The sequence below is a fragment of the Podarcis liolepis genome, assembly GCF_965112155.1.
Source record: "Podarcis liolepis genome assembly, chromosome: 9".
In the NCBI taxonomy this organism is placed as follows: Eukaryota; Metazoa; Chordata; class Lepidosauria; order Squamata; family Lacertidae; genus Podarcis; species Podarcis liolepis.
In genome coordinates, this window is record NC_139564.1 from 45181544 (window position 1) to 45207689 (window position 26146).

A 26146-nucleotide genomic window follows, 5' to 3' on the forward strand; every position below is an offset into this window, starting at 1 on the left:
CCAAAACAATCAAGCCCATGGTCCATCAATGGTGGAGATTGAGCAGACACAGAGTCTCTGCCTTGCTGATCTTTTTTGTTCCTCCGTCTTGTTTGATGTACCTGAGCTAGCTCCAGCCGAGTAGCTGTGCCTCTCCCCTTAACGAAGCATGTGATCCTCACCTGACCTGAGCTTAATCCAGCTGAGTGACCACAAACCTCCTCCTGGACCTATCAAGTCCCATGATCTTCACCTGATCAACTAGTAAGCTGGGCTGTGTTCTCTAGCCTGCCTCAGTCTCTTAAAGCCTACTTCCCACTGTTCACGACGCCTCAGAGCCTGTTGTGTTTTCAAAGGAGGGGGCACATCCAGTTCTGGTGATGTGACCACTCCCCCTGGCTCCCAAGAACTGCTGGCTGCCCCTTTGACATCCTCTAATGTCCATTGAGTTCCTCCTAAGTCCCCCACCTCCCCTTCTCCCTCTTCAGCTTGTCCCAGAGTGTACCAAGCATGGCTACGCTCCTCACTGGGCTCTTCTTCCCCTTCCCTGGTGTTCCCTGTTCATGACATCAGCGGTCACTAGGCATTTGTGTGCATTGTAAGTGAACACTGCACATGGAGGTCTGGGCACATAAATTGGGAACCCTTTAAAAGTGATGTCAGGCTGCATAGCATCCTGCAGAGGTGTTAAGTTGTGGGTGAACATATCAGACGACACAGCGATTCTTCAAACAGCTCTTGTTTATCCACAGGCCAGAACAGAACTGAACGGAAGGGTTCGGCCAGCCTGCTTCTATAGAGCTGCACTAGAACGCAACAGTAACCATTTTCTGTAACTATCCAATCACTGAACATCACTTTCGATACCTTATTTGCATATGTGGACCTGAGTGAAAAGTATCCCCCTGCTGACACAGGGTGAGAACTTTAGTACATAACAAGAGGTACGTGCTTTCCACATGAACATCTCATTTATAACAACAAGAAGAAGAAGAAGAAGAAGAAGAAGAAGAAGAAGAAGAAGAAGAAGAAGAAGAAGAAGAAGATTATATGCTTAACAACAACAACAACAACAACAACAACAACAACAACAACAACAACATTATATACTTGCCATCTGACTAGGTTGCCCCAGCCACCTTGGATGGCTTTCAACAAATTATAAAACCACAGTAAAACATCAAAAATTAAAAACTTCCATTGTCAACAGAGCAGCAGGTATAGCCATGACATGGCACATGAAACAAAACTGCATCTCCTCCTTGCATTATCACCCTTTATCATTGTAGAATTGCCTACTAAATGTTACCCTACCCTGCTTTTCTCTAAGCAAACTCAGCACATTAAATGTAAAGTTATTTATCCATAAATTCAACTACATTATGTTGCCATAAATCTATTCCCAAGCCCCACATATTCTATGAAGTTAGTCCTGGGTTAGCATACATTTGTTTTCTCTATTGCCTGATACCAGATGTTAAATTTTCTACAGCTACATTATAATCATTCCTTTATCCGCTCCTCCTCTATTGTTCTCTCAAACTATAATTGCTTTGGGCAGAAATTGTGTCATTTCTATATAGTGTATATGCTCTTTGCATAATAAAATGCTGAAACACTTAGTGATAATTTCACCTTCCACCTAGTTGGCTAATTGCCTATTTGCATGATTAAGAGGCAATGATCTGTGATGTCCAGTCATGCAGTAAATATTGACAGCAGTTCACGCATTAAGATAATCAATAATTGCAATTATCATGTTGAAAACATGTTATGTGACCTCATCCACGAATCTTTTATAGAAATTGCTTCAGTCCATTTATTTTACAGTATCTTGATGCTCCTCTGTCTTCTGTCATCATTAACTTTCCCTTCTTATTGAGGAAATTCTTGAGTTAGAATAAAATTTGTTACATGCCTTGACTTGGAGTGCTATGACTGGACAGGCAGCCAAGTCAAGAATGGAACTGCATGTTTGAAAACATGCAGTATCTACACCGGTCTACTGGGCAGTGTTCAGAAAGTGGAAGTTCTTTGCCTTGTCCCTCTTTCAAGAACTCCACTTCGTTAGTTTCCTTTAACTATATGCTTTCCCCCTTCTCATTTCCTTGTTTCGTTCCTTTACAGTCCCTGCAAAGATATTCAGCTTCTACAAGCATGCCAAACATTGGAGCAATAATACTTATAGAAAAATAAGGCAGTTTTCTTGTTTAACAATAAGCAATTTGTTTTGTGTTGCTTTTTGGAGCTTAATTTTTCTCTGCCTCTGTGCAAATTTTGAGATTATTCCAATTTCTCTTTAAAAAAAAAGAACCATTCATTGGGTATAAATTTCATTTTACTGATCTTTGTATCCAAGGTAGACTTTTTCTTCAATATGATAAAATCATTATTTACAAAAATGTCCATTTTACATGGTTTGGGGGTAGGGGTGGGGGGCAGCCAACTATAAAAAGTGTGTTTTGAATACCACCTACAGTGGTACCTCGGGTTAAGTACTTAATTCGTTCCGGAGATCCGTTCTTAACCTGAAACTGTTCTTAATCTGAAGCACCACTTTAGCTAATGGGGTCTCCTGCTGCTGCTGCGCCGCCAGAGCACGATTTCTGTTCTCATCCTGAAGCAAAGTTCTTAACCCGAGGTAATATTTCTGTGTTAGCGGAGTCTGTAACCTGAAGCGTATGTAACCTGAAGCGTATCTAACCCGAGATACCATTGTATTACCAAAACCTCTGCAGTCAGTCACATTTTGTGGCGGAAGCATCATGAGTACCCACTCCTGCATCACAGCTGATGGACATAAGTGCCTGGCCTCCTGTTGGCAGCCTGCTCTTCTCCACTGAAAGTCTCCTGCCTTCTTGCATCTGGCTCTTCAAATCTTTAAGTGAATGTATGCTCCCCGCCCCCCAAACAGATTACCACATTCAAATGATCTTACTGGTAACATATTCCCTGTGCTTCACATTTTCTCTAAAAACGAGTTCTTACAGCATCCTTTGGGTTTCTTTAATGTCATTTTCATTTTTAAAAATCACCCAAGCATCTATGCTATTGGAAATTGAAGGATATCATCCAACTGTATCAGATTCTTCACCTCTACAGGGAATATTCTCTGTGCACAAACAGCTCTGAAGTACCTAATGGTATGCATATAGCAGACCTAGACTGATTTAATAAAGCATGAGCAGCTTGGCACAGGAACTACCTCCTACAGATATTAATAGAATCAGACAGAGATGGAGAAGCTCATCAGCTAGGTCATCTCCATTTACCTTATAGCCATATTACGACTTATTTCTGCTTGTAATTCATCTTACATAGCTTAACTAGATGGGGGGGGGGCTTTTTATTGTTTGGTTTAATGAATACAGATTAACAAAACATATATTATTTGACTATTAGCCTTAAGTAATCACAAGTCTTTCACGCACACATACACACACACTGGGTTTCAGATGTTTGCTAAGAAAATATTTATTAGGAATGGAAATTTAACAGAGAAAACACATAACATTCACTGGACTTTAAATATAGACACTAAATTTTTTCACAGAATCTCTTTTAAGGAAAAACACAAAATGAATGTAAAGGTTTTTTGTTCATACACTGGATTACACACAAGCGAAAAAACCCTAACCCAACTCCCACAACTTTATAAAGGTCACAAGGCATAGAAAACTGCATTTTTTGTCATTGTTGTACTGTTGTGTAACAAGCCCTTAAAAACAAAAAGTGATTTCTTTTATTAAAAAGTCATTAGAAAATGTATTATATCTAACAACACTATCATATTAATTTATATTTTGATAGACTTTACATAATAAAACCCTATGAATAGAGGTACCTGTGTCACACAGATATTCTACCTTATGGAGAAGAGAAAAATTATCTGTAGTAGTCTTTTTAATATATAAAACACTAATTTGTGAAAATAAGGTTTGACACATTAGTGTCAAGTTATGCTGAACTAAAGTTCATTTCATTAGCTTGTATATCACATGAATATTCAAGTAACTAATTTTTCTAAATTCCACAAGAATTGAGTTGTACAGTGTCTTGTATGGGTGTTAATTTAAAAATGATTTCAGTTCCAACAATATAATTTATATGAAGACTATCATGAAACTACTTGATATTGCAAGAAAATCCTTCAGCTAATAATTTCCTACCCATGTGTAAAGTAAAAAATCAGTTGTGTTTTGTATCAGAAAATCATTAGCCTACCATCAGCTAGAGTATATTTTTCTCCTTTATATTGCATATATCTCCCTTAATTATATTGTGCTGCAAGTTCAGTTGTGGAAAGGCATAAGAACTTTCCAAGTCCACCAATTCTGAAAGTAGGGGAAAAGGTGCCAGCTGCCTGCTTTTATTCATAACTAACTTCTTAGCAGCTATATCATGGGCAAACAGCGTATCTCCAGCAAGACAATCTGCACTAACTAAAATTTTGCCTATTGCTAAAGAAGCAGGACCCTACCAGAATAAAGGGTGGTAACAGTTAGTTAAATCTCATGTAGGAATAGGTTCAGCTGAGCATGGCATAATGAGATTGCTGCAGTCAAGCAATGGTATAAAAGACAACCTTGTATGTATAGAATGGATCACCAGTGCCAAATGGCTTTTAAAAGCCCTGGAAATAGTAGAGGTTTTTTTGTACAGGATCCATTTAGGGTTAGCAACTGACAGTTCCCAGGCACCAAAGATCTGGTCTGTCAGTTGCTAACTTGCCTCTCTTTAATTCCACATTTCTTGCTACTGTTGAGAGATATCAGAGGCCAAGACTAATGTACCCAAGGGTGACAAATCTCTCCAATGTCACCCTTTTGGCTTTCCCAGCTGGGTAGCTGTTTCAGAAGCCAAGAAACAGTTTAAGGGAAATAGAAGACTGTGCAAGTGACAAAAAGGTCATTTCTAATCTGTCATCCACTCCCTTAGCTTCCCCAGTCACTTTAGTTAGAATGGAGAGGAAGAGGGAAGATTAATAGTTGGACATGGAAAGACTAGTCGTCGGGCTGAGTATATTTAGACCCCTCTCACTCCCTTGAAAAGGTGGCTGTTACAAAAAGAAAAAAGCTCCAAGAACTTTATATTTTATCTGAAAGTGAATGTATAGCAAGAGTCACAAATAATGCTAGAACACAATCTTCTATTTATCACCCCTGTGACGTTGAAGTTGTTGTTTTTTTGTCCCCATGCTTCAGTGTGGTGGCTAGAAAAAAGGAGTGAGATGGGAATGTGCACCCCCATTTCTGCCCCAGCCCCCCGTGGTTATAAATAAGTTAATTTCTAATGTTTGATGAATGAGTGAAAAGGCAGCAAGGGGGGGGGGAAACTGAGAGGGAGTATGTTCTTGCTGAAATGTGGCACAGAACAAGCTCCCCAAATGTCTTACATTTCTAAATATTAATGGCTGGAATGGTGTGAATATTTGGACTCTAGAGCACTCTTTACATAACTAGGACTCACTCACTCACTAGTCTTGGTCAGTGGCTTCCGTGATGCAGACAGCTGGTTGATTTAATATCTCCAAGTGGGCACTTCAAAAAACCCACAACAGGAGACTGGAATGCAATCTATAAATCATGCAGTGTTTTATATGCCTGTGATAATTTGGTAATACATGCAAGACAATGAGTAGTTAAGACATATGAAAGTAGCAATAGTTACAAAATTAGCAAAATTTTCACAGTGTTCTTACAGCCTTTACTTTAAAAACACAAGTGTATCACTTACCACCACTATTGCTCAAACATTGTAAAATTGTCTCTCAGCCATGCAAATCACTTTGAAAAGGTAAAATAAGTAAATGACATTTCTTGGCATATTTAGACAGTGAATGCAACTTGAATTTAAATTTTGAATTCTACCAGTTCTTGTAGCTAATTACTATTTCTCATTGTTCTGCAGTTAACATCTTTTAATCTCATTTATATTCTGTGAGTGCCAAAGAACTAGCCAGATCCACAAAGCAGAATCTTGACAGATGTCCCAAACTCTTGAATAAGCAGAAGCTAGAGAAAGTTGATTTCCCATTTCCTGGCATTTTCACCATTTTTTATTCACACTCTGTGAACGTTAACTCTGTTGTAGTTACAGCTTTGCCTTTCAGAAATATTACACTGTCTGGAGAATTTAGACTTGTCCATTGACAGATAGTTTCTCACCCAAAATAAGAAAAGCTCACGGTACCATTTTATCCCAGTTTGCAGGTTCAATTTGACACCACATCACCATCATTACAGCCAACATTACCCCATAAAACAAACTCACTTCACTGTCACACACAGTGGGAGAAAGCAATCTGTCAGAAACTATGCCTTTGTATCTAAGGAGATAATCCAGCTTCTCCTTTTCTCATTTCATAAATTAATAAGTTGTTAATCATAATCACAAAGATTAAGCTATTAAACAGAATTCAAGTTTAGAAAATTAAGAATAAATTAGTTACAGCCTTGTAAACAATTGCTCTTTTGTGTTACATATTTGGAAGAAATCTTCCTGTGTAGTGTGAGATCAGACATTACAAGGCACACATTACACTTAAAAATTCAAAATAATAATAAAAAAACCCCAGCAAGTCTCTCATCATATTTTTTATGGCAAAATTGTGCTGTGGGATACTGGAAAACATAAATATAAATTTGTTTATATTACAGACATTTAAAAAGTCTTCAATGGCTGCACTATCTCTTGAAAATATTTGTGCTATTTTATAGTGCTGTGCGATTTGAAATATTTGAAACAAATCTCAGATACTCTCCACAAAGCTGCCAGGGAAAAGGCCAGTTTTTCCATTTCGCTGCAATGTGCCTTTGAACCAACCATCTTCACGTTTTTTGTGTACAAAAACAACATCTCCTTCTTTAAGTTCAAGCTCAGCTTCACTCTGAGGAGGATACGATACCACAACTCTATATCTGCAGAGCAAGAAGATAAAAGTTCAGGTTTTTATTACAGAGACTGCCATTGTTTGCAAACAAAAAACAACTTGACACTTGCCAGATACAACTTGCAACAGGAAGCTGCCTTGAACTGTTCACATCCTTTCAAAAATAAGTGCATTTTCTAAACACAAAGTGCGTTAACATGGCAATGTCAAGTAAATACATACAAGCCAGCTCCACTGAATTCTCTGGGAAGATGTTAAGTGTTAGGAGGTTTTAAAGACAATTTTTAAAAGTTGACACGTGGCTATTATACAATTTTGTTCAGCTAAACAAATTAAACTATAGTAAAGTTTCAAATTCAGTACCTGTGAAATTGAAATGCATATTTATAGCAGAATAGTAGCATACATGATGAAATAATGCTAAAGGAGTTCACCATAACTGGTAAAAATGTGGTCATATAAATACACTGATTATAGTTAGGGACAGAAATACAGCAAGGGAAGCAAAACCTCTCTCAAATCACTTTCAGCCCTCCAACTATTCTGTCTCAAATTCAAGTAAACATGCATTGAAATATGCAGGAGGTCTTAAAACAGTGCATTATCATTGGGTACACAGGTTTGTGCACTGATTTTGACCTGGGCGTGCTGATTTTAAAAACCCCAACAATACTCAGATGAAAGGTTATTCACAGGCAAACTTCTCACTGGGATTAAAACATAAGTGGTAAGCTATTTCACATGAACACCCAAGGAGGAAGGCTTTGTGTTATTCAGAATCAGGTTCAATTAGAGAAAACATAAATGGCAATATTAACTATGGTTCAAATATATGCCTTAGTTGCCATATGCATGGAAGTAACTGTTCTACAATCTTGCTTAGGTGAAAGCTCAACCGGGAAATTACACATATGCATTGAAACCCCAAATACAAAAGCAGCCAAAATGTAATAACATGAAAAGTGCAGTAGCTTGTAACCTTTTTGTCCTTTTTGCATTAAATATATTTCCCCATAAATATTTGTTCTGATTCCGGCAAATACATAACTGCAAGTGCCACTGCAGTTTTTGTTTTTAAGAGGATACATACATTTTTATTAGGGACAGAGAACATGTTATGAGTTTGAATACATAATCTAAAATTAGTTTTCCCTCCCCGATTGTATAAATGGCTTATTATTTTGCCTGACTTCTGTTTATTAGCTCCAACCCAACTGAGTAGAAGGGCTAGAGACAGGGTCTATAAATTCTGGTTCACCTTGGTAGTGAATTTTTAATCTACTAAGCGGCAGTGAAATCCAATCTCTCTATAGTACTGCAACAATATTGTATGCATTATTTTTTCTTTAAAGTTCCATCAGATTGAAGGAAGTTGTAAAACAACAACAGCAAAGACACAATTAAGGCCTTATCTAGGTTAATTGAACACATTAATTTTTTTTTAACTTTTAAAATGCAATCTAATGCAATGTAATTCAGAAATAAGTATGAGGAGAGGCCATAGCTCAGAAGTCCAGCACATGCTTTGTGTGCAAAAGGTCTTTGCTAAAAAAAAAGAAGGGGGGGGGAAGGATCAGGTTAGCAGCTATTGTCAAAGGCTATTTGCCCTGCACAATTGCTCTCAGAGAACTCTTTGAGTGGCAGCCGTGTGGGGGCAGGATTGAAGACTGTAGTACTGCCCAGAGAGCCATGTTTGCTTGCTTAATGGTTCAGCAAAGCCATATGGCTTCAACACACCCTGAGGGATGGGCTGGTGCCGCCATTATACATCTTTGGGCACCAGGTGAAAACTTCCATCTTCAACCAGGCTATTGGCTTATTAAGGCCTATACCCTTTTAAATGTGTTCCTGGGAGGGAGGGGGTTATCGATTTGTGAGGGTATTTTGTTCTTGTTTTTATTGTGTATTTAGTGTTTTTATCTTGTACATTTATTCTGTGAACCACCCTGAGATTTAATAAATAATAATAATAATAATACCACCACCTGCTTACAGTTCAGCTATGTAGAAACCACCCTTCCTTCCACAGAATAATGAAACACTGATATCTATACGTAGTACATTTTTGAGAGCAGAAGAGAGGAAATGGAACATATCTCAGCAAGTCCTGTAAAAATAAATATGCATGCTTCTTTTTGGGCCAGAACATGGGATGTTAGAGAGAATCCAAAATAACCATGCTTTCCACCCAGACCATCCTTGTAACAATGGAGAAGTCTCCAGTCAACAAATTGCTGATCACTGTCATGATCATTTCCTTTCCCTGAGTCCTCACAGCCCTCAGGCAATGTTGCTGTTGCAAATGGGGGTGGTGATGCTCTTTCCTTCTAAGCTAGACTAATTCCCTGCTCTTATGTACAGCACTGACTTTCCTGCTTTCCTCTGACATACTGGAGCTTGACAAAGAGGAGACTGGGCTTCAATGTGATTATTAAGCATCTTTCCCAGCATCTCTTTTTCAAGTACTAGATGTCAAAGGAAAATTAATATTGCAAGGTTCTGGGTGCCATTCAACTACAGAACAAGCTCTACTGATCTGCACAAGCACCATTCCCTAACTCAGAAAAAGCAAACAGACTCCGTCAACTGAGAAACTATAATATCCCAATACTGAAACAAGAGAAAAATGCTACTATATGAGGAAACAGAAGCAAGGTTGAGAACTCAGGTGCCTGGCCTCCTTACGATAATTAAAAATATTGATAAGGGAATAACTGTGCTAGAAATTAAGTTTCAACGGATTCAACAGTATTTGAATTTTTCAACAGAGTTCAGTTCTATTAAAAAATAATGCTAATATACACAGAATTATGAACCAGAAATATTAAGGTTGACTGAACACCTAGTTTTAATATATGAAAGAGACCTACTCAATCAGACTGAAAGGGCTTTAGGAGTGTGTGAGAGGGTACTGACCTGGTAATACTTGCTGAAGAATAGCATACTATTTCAAAAAATAAAGTTCAGGACTGTTTCCATAAGTACAAAACAAGAGTGCTGATAGATCAAGGCACAGGCTATCCAGTTTAGTATCCTATTTCCACAGTGGGCAACTAGATGCTTATAGGAAGTCCATGATAGCTCTTTCCTGCATGTGTTCCCTGAGCAACTGCTATTCAGAAACAGAGTGTCCAGCCAACTAGGCTTTTTGGCTGGATCAACTTTCCACATCATTCCTACAACACAACTGTGCAGGAATCTATCGTGGAAAAGCTTTATCGGGTATAAGCCAGAGATATGGGGCTCTCTTACTGCCACATGCATGCAACTGTAGGTTGTAGCCACTGTCAAACTACTATTACGATTTCATTTCAGAAGCAACAGTACATTTCAAACCCAGGTTGGGTCAACAATGATTTTTTAGTGATCACAGGAACAATATCAGAATTATATTTATAGCATTTTTACTGATTAGCATTTCTAGGCCGTTTGTAGCCATTATTACACTTTATTGACTAGAAAATGACTTACCGTTCACACACAACAGGCCTACATTCATTCAGGATTGGAGCTAATGAAGAACAGGGCTGCCGTGGAGGGGGAGCTATAGGAATACTGGAATCCAAAGAACTTGCTTTCCGATGAGTAACATCTTGCATTGATGTAGAGGTTTCATTGTCCGCAGAGCAGGACTCAGCTCTTCCATGACTAGAAGCCGATGGAACTTCTGGTCCTACAGCACCTTGCAGGGCCAGCTCCGCAGCTGCCTGCTCAACTTCCAGAGTTGGTGATGATGGTGGTGATGCTCGAGGTTTGCGCTTGGTAGATGCTCCTGAAAGTAACTTTAGCAAACCCTTTTTTTCTTTCTGAAAATAAATAAAAACATTTGTTTTGAAGCATGAATATTCACTGTGGAGGAAAGATACCAATTTGCAGGCAACATATGAATTCCTAACCATGCCTGCAAGTTCAGGGCTAAGCCCTGTTTGCCAAGGAACAATCAGGAGTGCATTTTAATGTTTCAATGGATCCTTTGCCTGCCCCATACCTGATGTCACATATGACATTAGGTGTGGAGTAGGTGGGCACGGTCTGACGAAAGCAGCCTTGCAGGCTATATTAGGACCTCTGCCACACTTTCTTGGGCTCAAGATCTGGAGGTTCCCCACTGCTGTCCTAACCAGCAATCCAACTGTACAATAAAACTGGTGGTACCTAGGATGTTCAGGTATACCTGAAATGTTATATACAAAATCCAATGAGAGAAGCAACATTAAAGTGTTCAATATTTTTGTTGCTTGCATGTTGAAAATATTAATCTCTGCTCTAAATATCAGAAGGGCCCAGGATATTGGAAGTGAAGTGTGGGACATAACAGAAGCAATGGAACTGTTATATACAAAAATTTCATCCATTTATTCAATAAAATTCTACTTCTGATATTTTAGTAACATCAGGAATTCCATTCCATTACAGTTGTTTTCCCTCCTAAAGGAACAAAAATCTGACCATACTTTACTTCTTACATAAAGAAGCTAAACCTGGCACTAGCCTAATTTGCTGTCACATCAAATCATAAAAATATATGGTTTAATGTGAATGAACAGCATTCTGGTGTTTGTTGCTCAAAGATTTCTGGGCAGTCCTCCCCTGCTCTTGCTGTGCTGAAGACAAAGCAAGCTGGAGTTTGTGTTGTCATGCCATCTAAACCCATGCTCATAGTTTGTTTCTTTTCAACAAAACACAAGCAGTAAGCCAAGAACAAACCTTTGTTAATACTCGTGGTTTGTTTAAAGATTCAGATGACACAAGGCAGACTCCAGCTTGTTTCAGCTATGGTGCAACAGAAACAGGAAAGCTGAAGGAACACTCTAGGAACTTTTGAAATTTTCTACTATTCTACTGCTCATTCACATTATTTTAAATTATGGTTTAATGTGATACACAAAGCAAGCCACTATCTGGCACTAAAGGTGATAAGAATAAACTAAATGGCAAGCTTTGGAGTTACACCTAATAAAGAGTCCCCTCAATCTATTGGGTTATCTATTAAAGAAAAACATCCTGAGCGGCAACCAAAATGTCATGCTCACCTTGCCATCTCTATCTGATTTACTGACAGTAGTAATTCCTCCAGCTACTAATGTGTTCTCTGGGGAAGCTGGAGCTCCAGGGTGCGCAGTCACAGTTCTCCCATTCGCATCTCCATCCAGAGATGCAGAAGTGCCAGGAGATGCTGTTGTACAAGCTAATGGGAGATTTGTCCGGTTGATATTCACAGCAGTGATGTAAGCAGCAGCATTAGAAAGCTGAGGTTGGAGCTGTTGGGAGGCAACAGAATGGTGTGGAATAATTACAGCAGCAGGAATAAGGCATGCTGAACTTTGAGCCTGAATGGGTGTCACGGTGGCTGTGGGTCTTTCTTGGCTGTGTATTGCAACTGCAATGAGAGGGGGAAACATAGTATCATTGAGACTGAAAACAATACAACATCCACTTGTTGTGTTATTTAAAAACTTCCCTCACACTATTAATTCCAACAGTTTCAAGCATTAAAAATGGCATGTGTGGGTATTTCAGTATAGCAATCTAGATCTCCAAACCATCTTTTATGGTATTGAAAATATCTGACCAGTACCTGATGCTATATTGAATACTATTGTACAGAGATAAAATTTATATGTAAATATAAATACTTATGATTCTCAGCAAATAATATTCATAGGCAGATTCTCTCTGACACTGGAGTTGGTCCATAGCCATCATGTACTACATTCCACCCATGACAAGATACATGGGGCCTCAGAGAAGTTCATCCTGATCATACTATTACCTAAGCCAAGGAATAAAGCAATGTTTTACCTGTTCTAACTGCATTGCGAGCCTGGTTGACTGTCATTTGGCCAGTCATGTGCATAAGAACCTTGGTCTGTGGACTGGTTTGTATATGTGCAGCAGAGACCACAGCTGTTGGTACTGCACTGGCGTTCATTGTCACACCATTTCCCTGAAGTTTTTGCAATGTTCCTCCAGCAGTGGAAGTATTGACCATAGTCACCACCCTCCCTGTCTGACCAGCAGTAGATACAGGGACTTTTGCTTGGGACGCACTTGTCACTGCCCTGTTAAAAGTAATGCAAATAGTTTATGCACACCTTATTAAACCAAATAAGGCCTATTCTCCCAATCCCAACAAGCCACCACCACCACAGAATATCTGGATATCCAAATGGAGTTACTTCCCCTTTTCTTTGTAAAAGATACTTCAACTGAAAGCCTCACCTTGTGACTGGTGCCACGTAATTGCCAGGGAACACACCAATTTTGCTTGTATGCATGGATGTTCCTTTGAACCAGCCATCCTGACAACGTTCAAACACCAAGAACATCTCTCCTTTCCTCAATTCCAGTTCATCATCTTTTCTAGGAGTGTATGGATAAATAGCGATATACCTAGAAAACAAAACTGTTTATAATGGTCTGCAGGAAAAACTAGACAAAAAGAACTGTTCCTAAGCAAGTCATGGCTTCCCTTGCAGAGTGACTGCTGCTTGAAAATTGAGCCATGAGGGTTCATTAAGAATGGGAAGTAGCTCCTTAGGTAGTCACAGAAATTTCAATCAGAGAAATAGCTGCACATACAAAGAGTTATCCAAAGAATTCTGTCCCTAACTCCTTATCAAATGTCCAAATGTTGGTGACAGTTAAAGAGTAACATGTCAATAGTTGAAAGAACCATTCTTGATTTCATCTGTCTTCCGTCATTTGCATATATCCCTTGAGGGTCAATATAGAAGCCTACTTGTCCATTGGCTGGTCCAAGTTGTAACTAAGCTCCTACCCAGGAGACCTGATTTGGTCAAGAATCATTAACTATGTCCCAGGACTTTTTCCAGTGCAGATGCCTGGTTCATACATAGTGTTAAACCACAGTTAACATTAACCATAATTAATATTAAGCATAGTTAATAAATAATAATCAATGCTGAGGCATCTGGCAGACAGTAACTTAAACCTCGATTTATTACATCTCAGAACAGTTAAAAGTACCAGCAAGAGCAGTATGATTTTTTTTTTGATTTTTTTTTTACATTCATCACTCATGGCACTGTAGCTTTTGGGCAGTGACACACATCTTTAACAATAGTTATAGAGGAGGTCTGGGTTCACACATAACACTGTTATAGTTAACATTATCTAAGTTTTATACACCATCTACAAACCTTTACAAGCATAGCAAAGCTTTTGGATTCACACATGTTGCTACACCATGGTTTAATAGATTATGGTTTAGCATTATGTGTGAACGAGCAAAACCATTCCAGGGATTTTCTGTACCTCATATAATCTGCTATTGTTGTTCATGACCAGTCCTGGCTGGTCATGGTAGCCAATCTAGATCTTGGTGCAATGAGAACCTTGGCCATCCCTTTCACATGCACCAGGCACTTTTCATCCCAGGTGACAAGTCAAACATTCCTTGTCTATCCAGAAATACTTGAATTTTTTTCCTTTGGCAATTCTGCTCTTTGATACCATTTCAAGGTTATACTCAACAAGCTTTTATTTCACTTACACACTTGGTCTTGTCTGTGGGCGCAAATGTGCTATTTGCTCAGTTGATCCCGCTGCAGATTTTTGAGCTGCTCCTGAAGGCAGCCCAGCAGAGGTTGGAGCAATTATTGTAGCAGATAAGAGAGGTGGTGGTGGTAGAGGGGGATTCAGTGTCTAGAAATAAAATATTCAGAAATTTAATGTCATTTTGGCGCTAATATTCAGCTGCAAATACACACAGTTACACACTCCCAAATTGACTTGGATCCAGTGGTCATGAGTAGAGGTTCCACTGTACACCAATTTCTCCATTTTCTGATACAATGTAACGGGACAATCCCTTGTATTTCTTTTTTAAAAAACAAAATTTTAAGCAACAAAGAAACATGCTCGAAGCATTGTGTCTAAATACACATTTCTTTTTTAATGACAATTTTATTGAATTTTTAAAACCATATTAAACACTAAAACTAATACTCATTTATAAGAAAATACAAAACATAATTGTATAGGCAAAAGGAAAGGAAAAAAATAGAGAAATAACTACTTAAGTCTCTTTATAACATTTATTTCATGAATATAATATCATTTATCCACACATTTCAATGCAAATTTGTGGCATAAATCCCAAAGTTTTTCAAACATATTTCCAATATTCAGTGGTCTGAAAAGGACTGCTATCCATGGCTGCTTTGAAACCAGAAGCTGTAATGCAGTAAGCAACAAATTTCAACAACAAGCCACCCAAACATTACTTTGTTTTTCATAAATAAATAAATAAATAGTTAAATAAAGTAATAAAATAAAATAGCTGTTCCCTTTGACAACAAAATTCCCTTTGACAGCTGGGATACAAAAGGTACCTCTTACTGTTTTATTTTAAGTGCCATTATTCAAAAATTAGGATTGAAAATTATGAGGTAAGCAATGGAAAGAGCGCTTTTAACTGGCAGTTTCTAATGGGGCTCTATTCTTGGATCCCTTAGTTACTCTTTTCATTTGTAAAACTTCAGACTATTCTCTATGTTGTTGCTGATACTTTACATTATGTCAGAACCAGAGATACCCAGCCACTACAGATTATGAGTGTTCAAACCAGGACAGGGGGAAAACACACAACCAGAAAATTTAATTACTATTTTAAAATGATGGGCATGCCCACAGCATCCCTGAAAACTCTGCTACAGCCTACCAATCAGTAACTATACAGCAACAACTTCCACACACTACATTGACACAAAGGCAGCCAACCCATACAGGCTGACCTGCAGACAGTTTCATCATATTGCCATACCCACAACATGATAACTAGGCAGCAGCCACAGAGATCCATTAGGCATCTGTTAAAGCAGGAACAAATACATTCATGAGGTTACTTGTTCCAATCCCCCTCCAAATGGAGTAAACAGGCAACCACAACAAACAAGGGAGATCCACATATGCAAAGCAGAAATAAAAGTTCTCAGGAGGCAGGTGGTTCCAATTCTACCTGATTTACTTCCTCTTTCCTTTTAAAGCATGGGTAGGCAAACTAAGGCCCGGGGGCCGGATCCGGCCCAATCACCTTCTAAATCTGACCTGCGGATGGTCCGCAAATCAGTGTGTTTTTATATGAGTAGAATGTATGCTGTTATTTAAAATGCATCTCTGGGTTATTTGTGGGGCATAGGAATTCGTTCATCCCCCCCCCACAAAAATATAGTCCAGCCCCCCACAAGGTCTGAGGGACAGTGGACTGGCCCCCTGCTGAAAAAGTTTGCTGACCCCTGTTTTAAAGAGTTGTTTAATGAAAAGAGGCTGATCAGAGTAGTAGTGGCAACATGCAAATGAAGTCACACACAGTCACTGGGGCCCTGGTTCAAACACCCTCAGATATTTGGATGCTGATATATCTCATATCCTGTGCTGTACCATAGCCAGGGGTTAGCATTAGCATTTTAGCATCCTTGGGCAAACTGCAAGGTGCTTCATAACTATCATCATCATCAATCTTTATTACGGTCCAGAGACCCAACAAAACATTACAAATCAATACACAGTTCATACAGCCTTCATAACTATCAAATGGGAATGTGCTTGTTTCTGGTCTCAGAGTATATGATTAAACCTAGCAGTTACTATCCTTCTAAAGCACTTAGGAACCAGGAAGTAAGAAATAGAGGAGTGGGATCAATGGTCTTATTTACAGAGTTGAAAGCTCAATATAGAAAATAACCATTATATAGTTCCCTGACACCTGAATCCATATTACGTATTTCTAATCAGGTGACATGACTGGTTGGTTGGTTGGTTGGTTCATACACATAGATAAATACCCTGGGAAGTACTTTGCCCTTGATTAAGAGCTGTAAACACTTTCTAGCTCTTATCAGATTAGCAAGCATTAAATCAAGCTAACAAAGTTCAATAACTTGACTAAATGGGATTATTTATTTTGTCAATGCAAATTGAAACAGCTCAGAAACAATTAACCACTCACTACAGCCAAACATACACTTTGCATATTATGTATTGGAAAGTGTCAGAAAATAGAAGCTCACATACATCACTCAGCAGCAAATACATGGCAGTGTATATATAATAAAAAGTTTTACTACTTTTTACAGGTTTCTACTCCACTTAACAGCCCAAGGACTTTCTGTGCGACTTCCCTACATATTCTTCACAAGAATGATTTTCTTCATAAGACAATTCAGGTCATTTTCAAAATGTGAATACAAAATGTGACTAATATCCATCCTACAAGAAGCAACCTAACATTTCAGAAAATACGCATTGCAACACATTCTAGGAAACGTGCTACTTTAAAATTGTGAAACTAGTCCCATGAACCTGTAAAACCTCAAATTGTTTTTGAGTAGCAGCAACTAAAGCTGTGTGGCAAACTATGTTTCAAAAACCCAAGCCACCTCCTAACAATTCTATAATCAAGTATATATCCAACACTTTGTATAAATTTTTCTTTTAAAAATTAAAAAAATACCAGTTTCACTTATGCACTCATCCGTACCATGTGCAGATTCCCTGCTATCACAGAGAACTGAACATTCATATTGCCTGGATTTCATTCAGTGCCAATAACAACAACAGAGTTAACCTATTATGGTACACCAATGAACTTTCATTATTCTGCAACATAAACTTTACAGGCAGTGCACCAAAATGCTTACCAACCTCCATTCAGCTCAACCTGATTCTGTATTGATTGTTTAACAAATAACGTTTCTTAGAGAAAGGGAGGGAGGTGAAGAGGAAGAGACAGACAGACAGACAGACAGACAGACAGACAGACAGAGAATGTACTTCTCACAACTGTAAGAAATTACAGGCTGGAATCCAGCCACAATATAGATCTAGGAGTGAGAAAAGACTACGTACAGTTTCTCCGTGTCTTCTCATTTCTAAGTAGAAATGAAGGTTGGAAATTAAGAAGGAATTAACGAGCAGGCTCACTGCCCCCTTCTTTTTTCCTTCTTGAATGAATGAAAAAAATGGGATAAAGCCAATATTCCATCCATTCAAAAGCACTCTTTCACAGGCAAATTGTGCCCCCTCTCTCCTTTTCAGGCTGTCAAATTAAAACGGGCCCACGCAAGGAAGGCCAGGTGCTCTGCAGAAATAAAAAGGGATGTAGCACTGGAGGGATAAAAGACTCCTCCAAATGACTGCAAGCAGCAACAGCAGCTCCTTCTTCTGCCTCTTCTCCTAACACACCACAGCACGCAGCTGTTTTTTTGCTTTCTCTGCCAGCCACCTATGCTATGCATTGACATGTCAGTGCACATATCAGTGCTAAAGAGAAGAGGCATGAAAGCAGTTAGGAAAATCCAATGGGAAAGAAGAATAGAGTTCCTCTTGTCCTGGATGGGTAGTCTTTGTGAAGGTGGGCTGCACCCTGTGCAAGGAAGGGTTGGGCTCCCTGCATGAAGAAAGGGTGAAACAAGGAGGTGCCGATGGGTGGCAGAACTTGGAGCACATCAGATGAAGGACAACAACTAGTTATCTGAGTACTCTGCCTTATTGGCATCCCAACCCTTCTGTCCCAGCTCCAAACTCCAGCCCACCACCTAAGGGATTTGCTGTACTGTGCCACTGCTGCTGACAATAGCTTCAAAGACCCCTTGATGTTACTCCACAGCCTTCAAGGGATCCATGGCCCACTGGTTCAGAATCACTGCTTTAGACCACATCCTGTCTCTATAGTCTCTATATAGTCAACAGTCTTCAATATTCTGTAAGGGCAGAGGTTCCTACCAGGCAGTTTTGTTTTAATTCATGAACTTGAATATTTCTGCATACCTAGGGTGTCTCTCAAGCATGCAGAAGCCATGATGTGATTTTTGGATGGCCTCATTTCACTTCTTGGTTACTGCACTTCACTATTAAAGGGAATAATTCAACATAGCACTTCATAATAGATTCTGGGTTTGAAATATTTTGGAAGCCACAAAGGGGCAAAATTCATTATATAGAAATCAAATTTCCCCCCACAATACACCTCAAAGCAGCTTGCAAAAACTGTAGCTTCTAGATTTATGTAAAAACAAAGGGCAATTCAGATAAAACTACAACATAATGTCAAACAGTACTTACACCAAGAGCAGCTTGGTAGGTTGCTTCAGGTGGAAAGGTAAATGAAGGCCCTGTTGTCACTGGGCTACTGGGTGGTGGGGTCACAATTAGCCCCGTAGTACTAATATGAACCTATCAAAACGTTAAAAAAAGTTAAACTCATTATGGGCCTATCAGCAGATAAAATAACTACTGTTATGAATGGAGCATATGAACCAGTGGGGTTTTCCTAAACAGTGTTAAGTCTGGTTTTGGACCACAAACTTTCAAACAAAATAAAATAAAATAAAATGAACTACAAGTATTTGTAATAGTAATAGTAATAGTAATAGTGGTGGGCCAATGTATTCAGTCCAAGTGTTTTCATTACTTTCAGGATGTGAGGTGAACATCACCCCGAAGACTGGATTAATATTTGGAATGGGACTTTTCCCACTTCAAATGATGGCTACCTTCAGCAGTCCAGCAACATTCCCTTTGTAATTCAGAATATCCCACGGTAATGACACCACTCCCCCACAACCCCTCTCCAGTCAAGGTGAAACCACACCCTCCCATAAGTTCATATTTACTCACCCCAAAATACATTAGTATTCCCCATGACCATATTCAGCCAGCCTAGTGACAGATATTTTTATACTCCATTTTGTTCAAGAAATCAAAATGTCATATACTTTAGTAGTTCATGCAAAATACTTAAAAAATAATTTGTTCCATGCATGTTTTTAAACAAAAAGCTATTCATATTGAAATAAACCTTTCAGTTACTTAAAGAGCAATAACAACTCTCTTCAGCTTATAATATTTTGGGAGTGCATGAAAATTGTCCCTTTATGTATAATTAATGACTGCTTGCACAAACTCAGAAAGTCAGTCACAATTATCTTCGACTTATTTTGACAACCTTTTAAATTGTTCATCTAAAAAAAGCTATGATATGCTTTGTATTCTACTGCTAGAAAATTACCTGAGAAGGTGCACTGCAGGAAAGGCCTGTAAGTTCACTGATGCGGGCTGCAGCAGTAGGGTTGCTAGAGCTGATGAGGACAGGAGGACTGATTTCCATTGAATGACGATTCTGAGAAGCCTGCGAAGCCTTGTTGGACATGGTAAGAGAGGTAAAGGAGTGGCGTTTTTTGGTGTTCTTCTTGGTATCCGTGTGCTTTTGAACTGAATTGCTGTGGGATGCACCAGACGTGCCTTCCCCAGAGTCTCCTGCTGAACCTGAGGGCTTGTCCAGTTCTATCAGCTGCTTTGCTGTTGTGTTAAACTGCAAAACAATGGCATGCAGAATTTAAAAATGAATAATCAGTTGTGCTTGCACATGAAGGAAGCTGGTGTTTCAAATGGAAAATGGCTTTTTTAAAGACATTTTTTTTCAAGAAAGGAAAACATGAAGCTGTTTGCGTTGGGGCACCTCAGCAACTGACAATATGAAAGCGGGGCAGAGAGGAAGAAAGACTATACATTTGGCTGTCATTTCAAAAACAAATTTGGAAATTTTGGGTTGAGCTATCTGCTGATTCTCCATTTCTATGTGTATATTGTCAGAATGATCCCTTAAAATGTATCATTTATTCATAATTGTCAGTACTTTGATCATAAGCCCTAAGAGATTGAGAGCAGGGATGCAAGTGTTTCAAAAAAGTGATCAAGGAGACTCTCACACACCATCTCGTGGTTATCTCGTGAATGAATAAATAAAATATTTTGGAAAGTTGTTTGTTTGCTATGTATTTGGACACCTCTTAAGATATCATAACCAAGATGGTACCTGAGACTGAGGAGCAGATTTTTATCCATCTGTAGATATGCTTGGATGCCATTTTAAATCAAGATGGCAGTGACAGACCTAAACGTTCAAAACTACAGCAATTTTAACCTCCAATTTTAAAACTGAACTGATTTTTTTGGTTTCTTGGAATTCCTCAATTCAGTTTCTGTTTCCAGAATTTTGTTTCTTAAAATTCCAACACTGGTATACCATAAATGTAAAAGTGATGTTTTACATAAGTGATGAGAGAATAAACACAAACTCAAGAACTTTTTAAAGGACACCTTTGCTCCCTATCCCACAATATTTCCACACTACCAGTTCTGAATGAAGAGATTTCAACATACACAATGAACAAATACCAATTTGTTTGCCCTGCAGTTGCACCCAAGGATTCTGTGACAAGTTCAGCTCACAATAAAAGTGTGTATCTGTTACATAACTGAATTTATCGGAACTCTTAATTTGCCCCTACATTTCAAAGCATAGAAAATAGTGAGGCTGGCCACCAAGATTATCTAGGAAGCCACAAGTTTATTGCAAGTATATATTACATTTTCTACCATTATTATATTGTATATTAAAATATTTTTATGGTTCTCTCACCTCAACATATGAAATAGGAAATATTCCTATTTTGTCAGCCAACATTCCTTCAGCCCAGTTTTCATCTACTCGGCGAATCACAGTCAGAATGTCATCCTACATTAAAAAGAAATACGCAATTAAGCAACTAATTTCTTTTAAGAACACATGCATTTCCTGATCAAGAATAGCACTGTTTCTCAAACTTGGGTCCCCAGCTGTTATTGGAATACAACCATCATCATCCCTGACCACTGGTCCTACTAGCAAGGGAGGATGGGAGTTGTAGTCCAGCTACAGCTGGGGACCCAAGTTTGAGAATTAATTAAAACAGAAGCAACCAACAACACCATTATTCTCATGGCTACTTCCCAGAGCAATCCATTGGAGTTCTATAAAAGTTAAAGCCAAGCTCTTCCATTTATATATAAATTAAAATACATTTAATAATTTAATATACTTTGCTTGGGGGGGGGGTAAATCAGACTGAGGAACAGAAAAACTGAAATTAACTTCATCCAGTTATAAACAGTCTTAAAGAGCCAATTTAGTATAACATACAATGTGTTCAGATTTGAACAGGGCAGATAAGTTCAACTTCTTAGTATACCATGAGGCTTACTAGGTGACATTGAGCCCTCTCTTTGAGAGAATGAACTGGTGGCAGGGGAAATCGAACTAATTCCATCATGAATTATACTTAAAATAAAAGTTAAAACATTGTCCTTAGGGGAAATGAATGTATTAATTCTCAAAAATTTAAAAACCCAAACAAAAAAAGAGAGCTTCCAATAATAAGGGAACAAGTAAATATCTGTAGGTAGGAAAGGAAAGAATTAGAAAAATAGTAAATATAAACACTGGGTGTTCATATATGTCTGTCACTAAGGTCTCATCTACACAGCTGCAAATAAAACATTTTAAATGTGTTATAAAGTACAATATACAAACATGACACTAGGTGGCAACAGTGAGGTATGCAAAATTCAATGTATTTTTCAAAAGATTTTTTAAAAAAGCATTTTTTAAAAAATTATGTTTTACCTTTGAGAAGGGTAAACAATCCTTGTCTGCTTCCTTGTCTTTAACTTCAAAGTCATAAAGTGCTTTGCACTGAGGTGGAGGTTGAGGTAAAGGTTTAATAATCTGGACAAAATTGGTCGGGAAAAATCCATGGACACCATTAACTTCTCCATGATACCAATTTTCATCAACTTGCCGGCGTAATATGATAATGTCTCCTTTGCTGAATTTAAGATCTCCAGGCTCTTTCCCCTCATAGTTATATAATGCTTTGGCACAAGGTAACTGAGGTACACCCTAGAGAGGGAGGGAAATCACATTTCATAGTCACAGAATGTAAAAGAAGTGTACACACAAAACAAGCCATTGCATTAGAAAATAAGCCATCCAACCAAACTCTGTCACTGACTTTTCATATGACTTTCATTCGCATATCAGACATCTGAATAGCTTTTAAGTTTTAAACTAAGGCTGTGTATGTGTTGTTGAACTAGAAATTTAAAAATGATTTTGAAAAAAGATAGTATAAGGAAGGATGATTAATGAAATTGCCCAGGATGCTAACTACGTTCTTCAAAAAAAAGAGTTGCTGCCATTCATAAATGAGACCATGATCCAGGCAACGATCACACCAGAAGAAAGTGGCAAGTCTGTGTTTTGTCAATTCTTCCTTCCTCTTGAGCCACTTTTCATGCTGCTTCAGAGAGTCCCCAAGCCCTTTAAAAACATTTTTGGCATCATAAGCGGCTGCAGTGGAAAATCACCCACAGTTGCCTTTCCCAGCCCCTTTTCACTGCAGAGAGTGTCACAAGAGTAGACTTCTGTTCAGTGGGCACTCCTGCCATTGAGAACAAACTCGGAATCATAGCCATGGAATATTCCTACTTTTTCCTGATTAAAAATATATGCATTTTACAGCGAACTCTGAAAATCTCTATCTAGAATTCATGATGTCCTGTGAAAGTCATGTCAGTATAATACGAATAAGGATGAAGCCATTTTTTAAATTTGCCAGTAAAATTCCCTCTATGCCCTTGTATGATTCCTGTCTCTTCACAATGATGAGATTCCTCTTCGACAGAGAGTCTGGGAAACTGAGCACTTGTTATGTGGGAACTGGGAGACAAGGATAATTTTCTGCAAACCACAATTTCCCCTGTATCACACTACTCTAATCAAAATTTAAAGACTATCTCAAATTTCCAGGAACACTCTTTTTGCATTCTCTGCAGACATGACTTTTATCCATCTCTCATTCATATGGCTTTCTGCAAACCACAATTTGTCTACAATAAAAGTGTTCTAGAAAAATAAGGACTGCAGACTTGTTTTGTGCTCCGTGACTGGAAAAAATTAGATTCTTTCTCCAAATATACATCTCCAAAAACGAATTGATTGCAAACTGTTTTTCAGTACAACATTCCGGTGTTATTGTTGAGATAAAACAGCAAGAAAAGACTGAAAGGACTGTGTGAATATTGTATAGTCTCACTCCTATTGTATAGTCTCACTCACTCACTCTTTGATATTTCATCCCATTCTTCCAGCTCTTCCTGTGATAACTCCTGCATAGTTCTCACTGAAGCAGTACTTTCATACTAACTGCATCACTTCATATTGCATGTTTAAATGCTGGATCAGGCCACTGGCCCATGAGGTGCAACATCCTGTTCTCACAATGGCCAACCAGATGCCTATGGAAGTCAGAAAACAGGACCTGAGCTGAACAGCACCCCTCCCCACCTGAAATTCCCAGCAACTAGCATGCAGAAGCATACATCTTCCAACAGTGGAGGTAGAAAGTAGCCATCATGGCTAGTAGTCATTGTTTGTGCAGGGCTGTTGTTTTTGTATGGAAGAATGCAATTCCATCAACAGCAAGTGGTAAAACGAAAACACCCATTGTTACAGGTCTGGATGATAAAGGTGCAGTTGGAGCAATTGCACCAAGCCTCATGCCAGGTCTCGAGGCCCACTTCTGACACTGAGCGCAACCCTTTAGTGACAAAATATCTGCAGGAAGAGTCCTTCCTCCATACACACCCTGCCTGTCAATGATGAAAAATCTCTTAGTAAGTTACAAGTCTCACAAATCATGCTTAATATGAGAACATAAATAGAAATTTGATTACAGTTCTGATAGTGCTGAAACCCTGTTTCAGTGACTGCACTACGCTGATTTACCTTATTAATGGCTGACTGTAATAGTATTAGAACAAATCAATCATACAAAGCAACTCTAATCAAACATTTGAACAGATGGTTACTGTATTCCCCCCCCCCTTTACAATTCCAGTTAAAGTATAGCTAATATGAATGAAGTTAATCTTTAAAAGTGACATGCATGGAATACAATTGATTCTACAGTGTAATTTTCAGTAGAACTAAGCTCTACCCCAGCCACAAATAACAAGAAGAAATGGTTAAATTATACAGAAGTGAAATAAAGGAAATACTTCTTCATTCCAGTACATGTAAGCTAAAACCAGAGCAATTGGTTTGGATTATTCTTTTGGGTGCAATATATTCAGAGGCCACCAGGACACTGTCTTCACATGGTTCTCAGATTCTCTGGGTGAGAGCAAGATCACAGCTGGGGATCTTTAGCCTTTTGAACCAGCTTCCTAAATCCTTGACACCTCCCCCCCCTCCCCATGCTCAGCAGCTTTTGGTTACTTTACAGGTCCTTGAATATTTGCTGAGTTAGTGTTTACATTTCATTCTGTCTCTGTTTCATTTGACTAGCCATGAAAGGATGGCTAAAGGTATTGTAGAGCAGTGAGAGGGATGCACCAATGTGTAGCTATAGTTTTACCCCATGAGTTATTTCTAAGGAAAAGCAGTTTAATACATGACAATACATTATCCAAACTATATGTACAGATCTATGTAAACATGACTGCTTTGAATGAGTTTTATTTTTGAAGTAAATTCCAAGGCTTTTGCTGAAAAAGCCACAAACTATCACCAACCATTTATCCCCAGATCAGTCTACCACTTAAGAGTTCCACCAAGACCAAGAGGTCTGGGGTGGGGAAAAAGGAAACCAGTACTTCAGTGTTTATAGCAGCTGCATGTTCTCCTCTTTCCTTTGCTGTTCTTTAAACTCTTACTGAGCACATCACCCTTGCTACCAAAAGTGCCTCTAATAATTTTAATATCTATAGCATGTGTGCATAACACCACACTTCAGGTTTTCAGTGAAATTATCTGTTGTTATTCCATATCTCATTTTATTGCTTCAAGGAGAAGCAATTGCAGATAGTATTTCTGTTTATGCATTATATGTAAAAATGTGATTACTCTACAGCTTGCCATTCAGCATCTCAAAACTCTAGTAAATTTCCCACCCTACATCTTTTATGCTCCTTTTCTATGCTTTTTTCTGCACTTTTTAGATCTTGGCTCCTCGCTCTGCATGGTAAAGTAGAGAGCTCATTAAAATGCCCGTTTATTGTGCTTGGCTAGGTGGACCAATGGTATGAGCCAGTATAAAGGCAGCTTCATATATTTGATGTGTAATCTATAAAGCATTTTAAATTATTTAGAAATTCAGTTATTTGACATGTGCTGGTACTTAATGGGGGCTGGTACTTTCAAAGTGTGGGTACTGCAAGTCCTCCCCCCTCATCACAAATTTCTTCAATTCCACCCACGCAAAGCTGCCCCTAACTGCTCCACTTAACCAAGCCCCTCCATGTGATCCAGGATCTAAATGGACAGAGACTGTATACTTCTGAATATCAGATGCTGAAAACAATCTGGCTCTATTGCCCTCACACTAGACTATATTAGGTGAAGACTTGCACAAGGCCACAGATCGTATA

At 38.5% G+C, this 26146-nt stretch overlaps 1 protein-coding gene across 4 annotated transcripts in view; it reads right to left on the bottom strand.

Moving 5' to 3' along the window:
• Positions 1-3428: 3428 nt before the first annotated feature.
• The window catches only part of SH3RF1 (SH3 domain containing ring finger 1), a 46985-nt gene continuing 24267 nt past the window's right edge, over positions 3429-26146 (bottom strand). For all 4 annotated transcript variants that reach the window (XM_083520275.1, XM_083520273.1, XM_083520276.1 and 1 more), the window contains exons 3-12: positions 22341-22616; positions 21318-21413; positions 19905-20207; positions 18959-19069; positions 14388-14539; positions 13094-13264; positions 12674-12933; positions 11905-12251; positions 10343-10677; positions 3429-6899 (exon numbers count right to left, since the gene is read on the bottom strand). In XM_083520275.1, coding sequence (XP_083376401.1) covers positions 6731-6899; positions 10343-10677; positions 11905-12251; positions 12674-12933; positions 13094-13264; positions 14388-14539; positions 18959-19069; positions 19905-20207; positions 21318-21413; positions 22341-22616 — 2220 coding nt within the window. In that variant the 3' untranslated portion in view covers positions 3429-6730. The remainder of the gene's footprint in view (positions 6900-10342; positions 10678-11904; positions 12252-12673; positions 12934-13093; positions 13265-14387; positions 14540-18958; positions 19070-19904; positions 20208-21317; positions 21414-22340; positions 22617-26146) is intronic.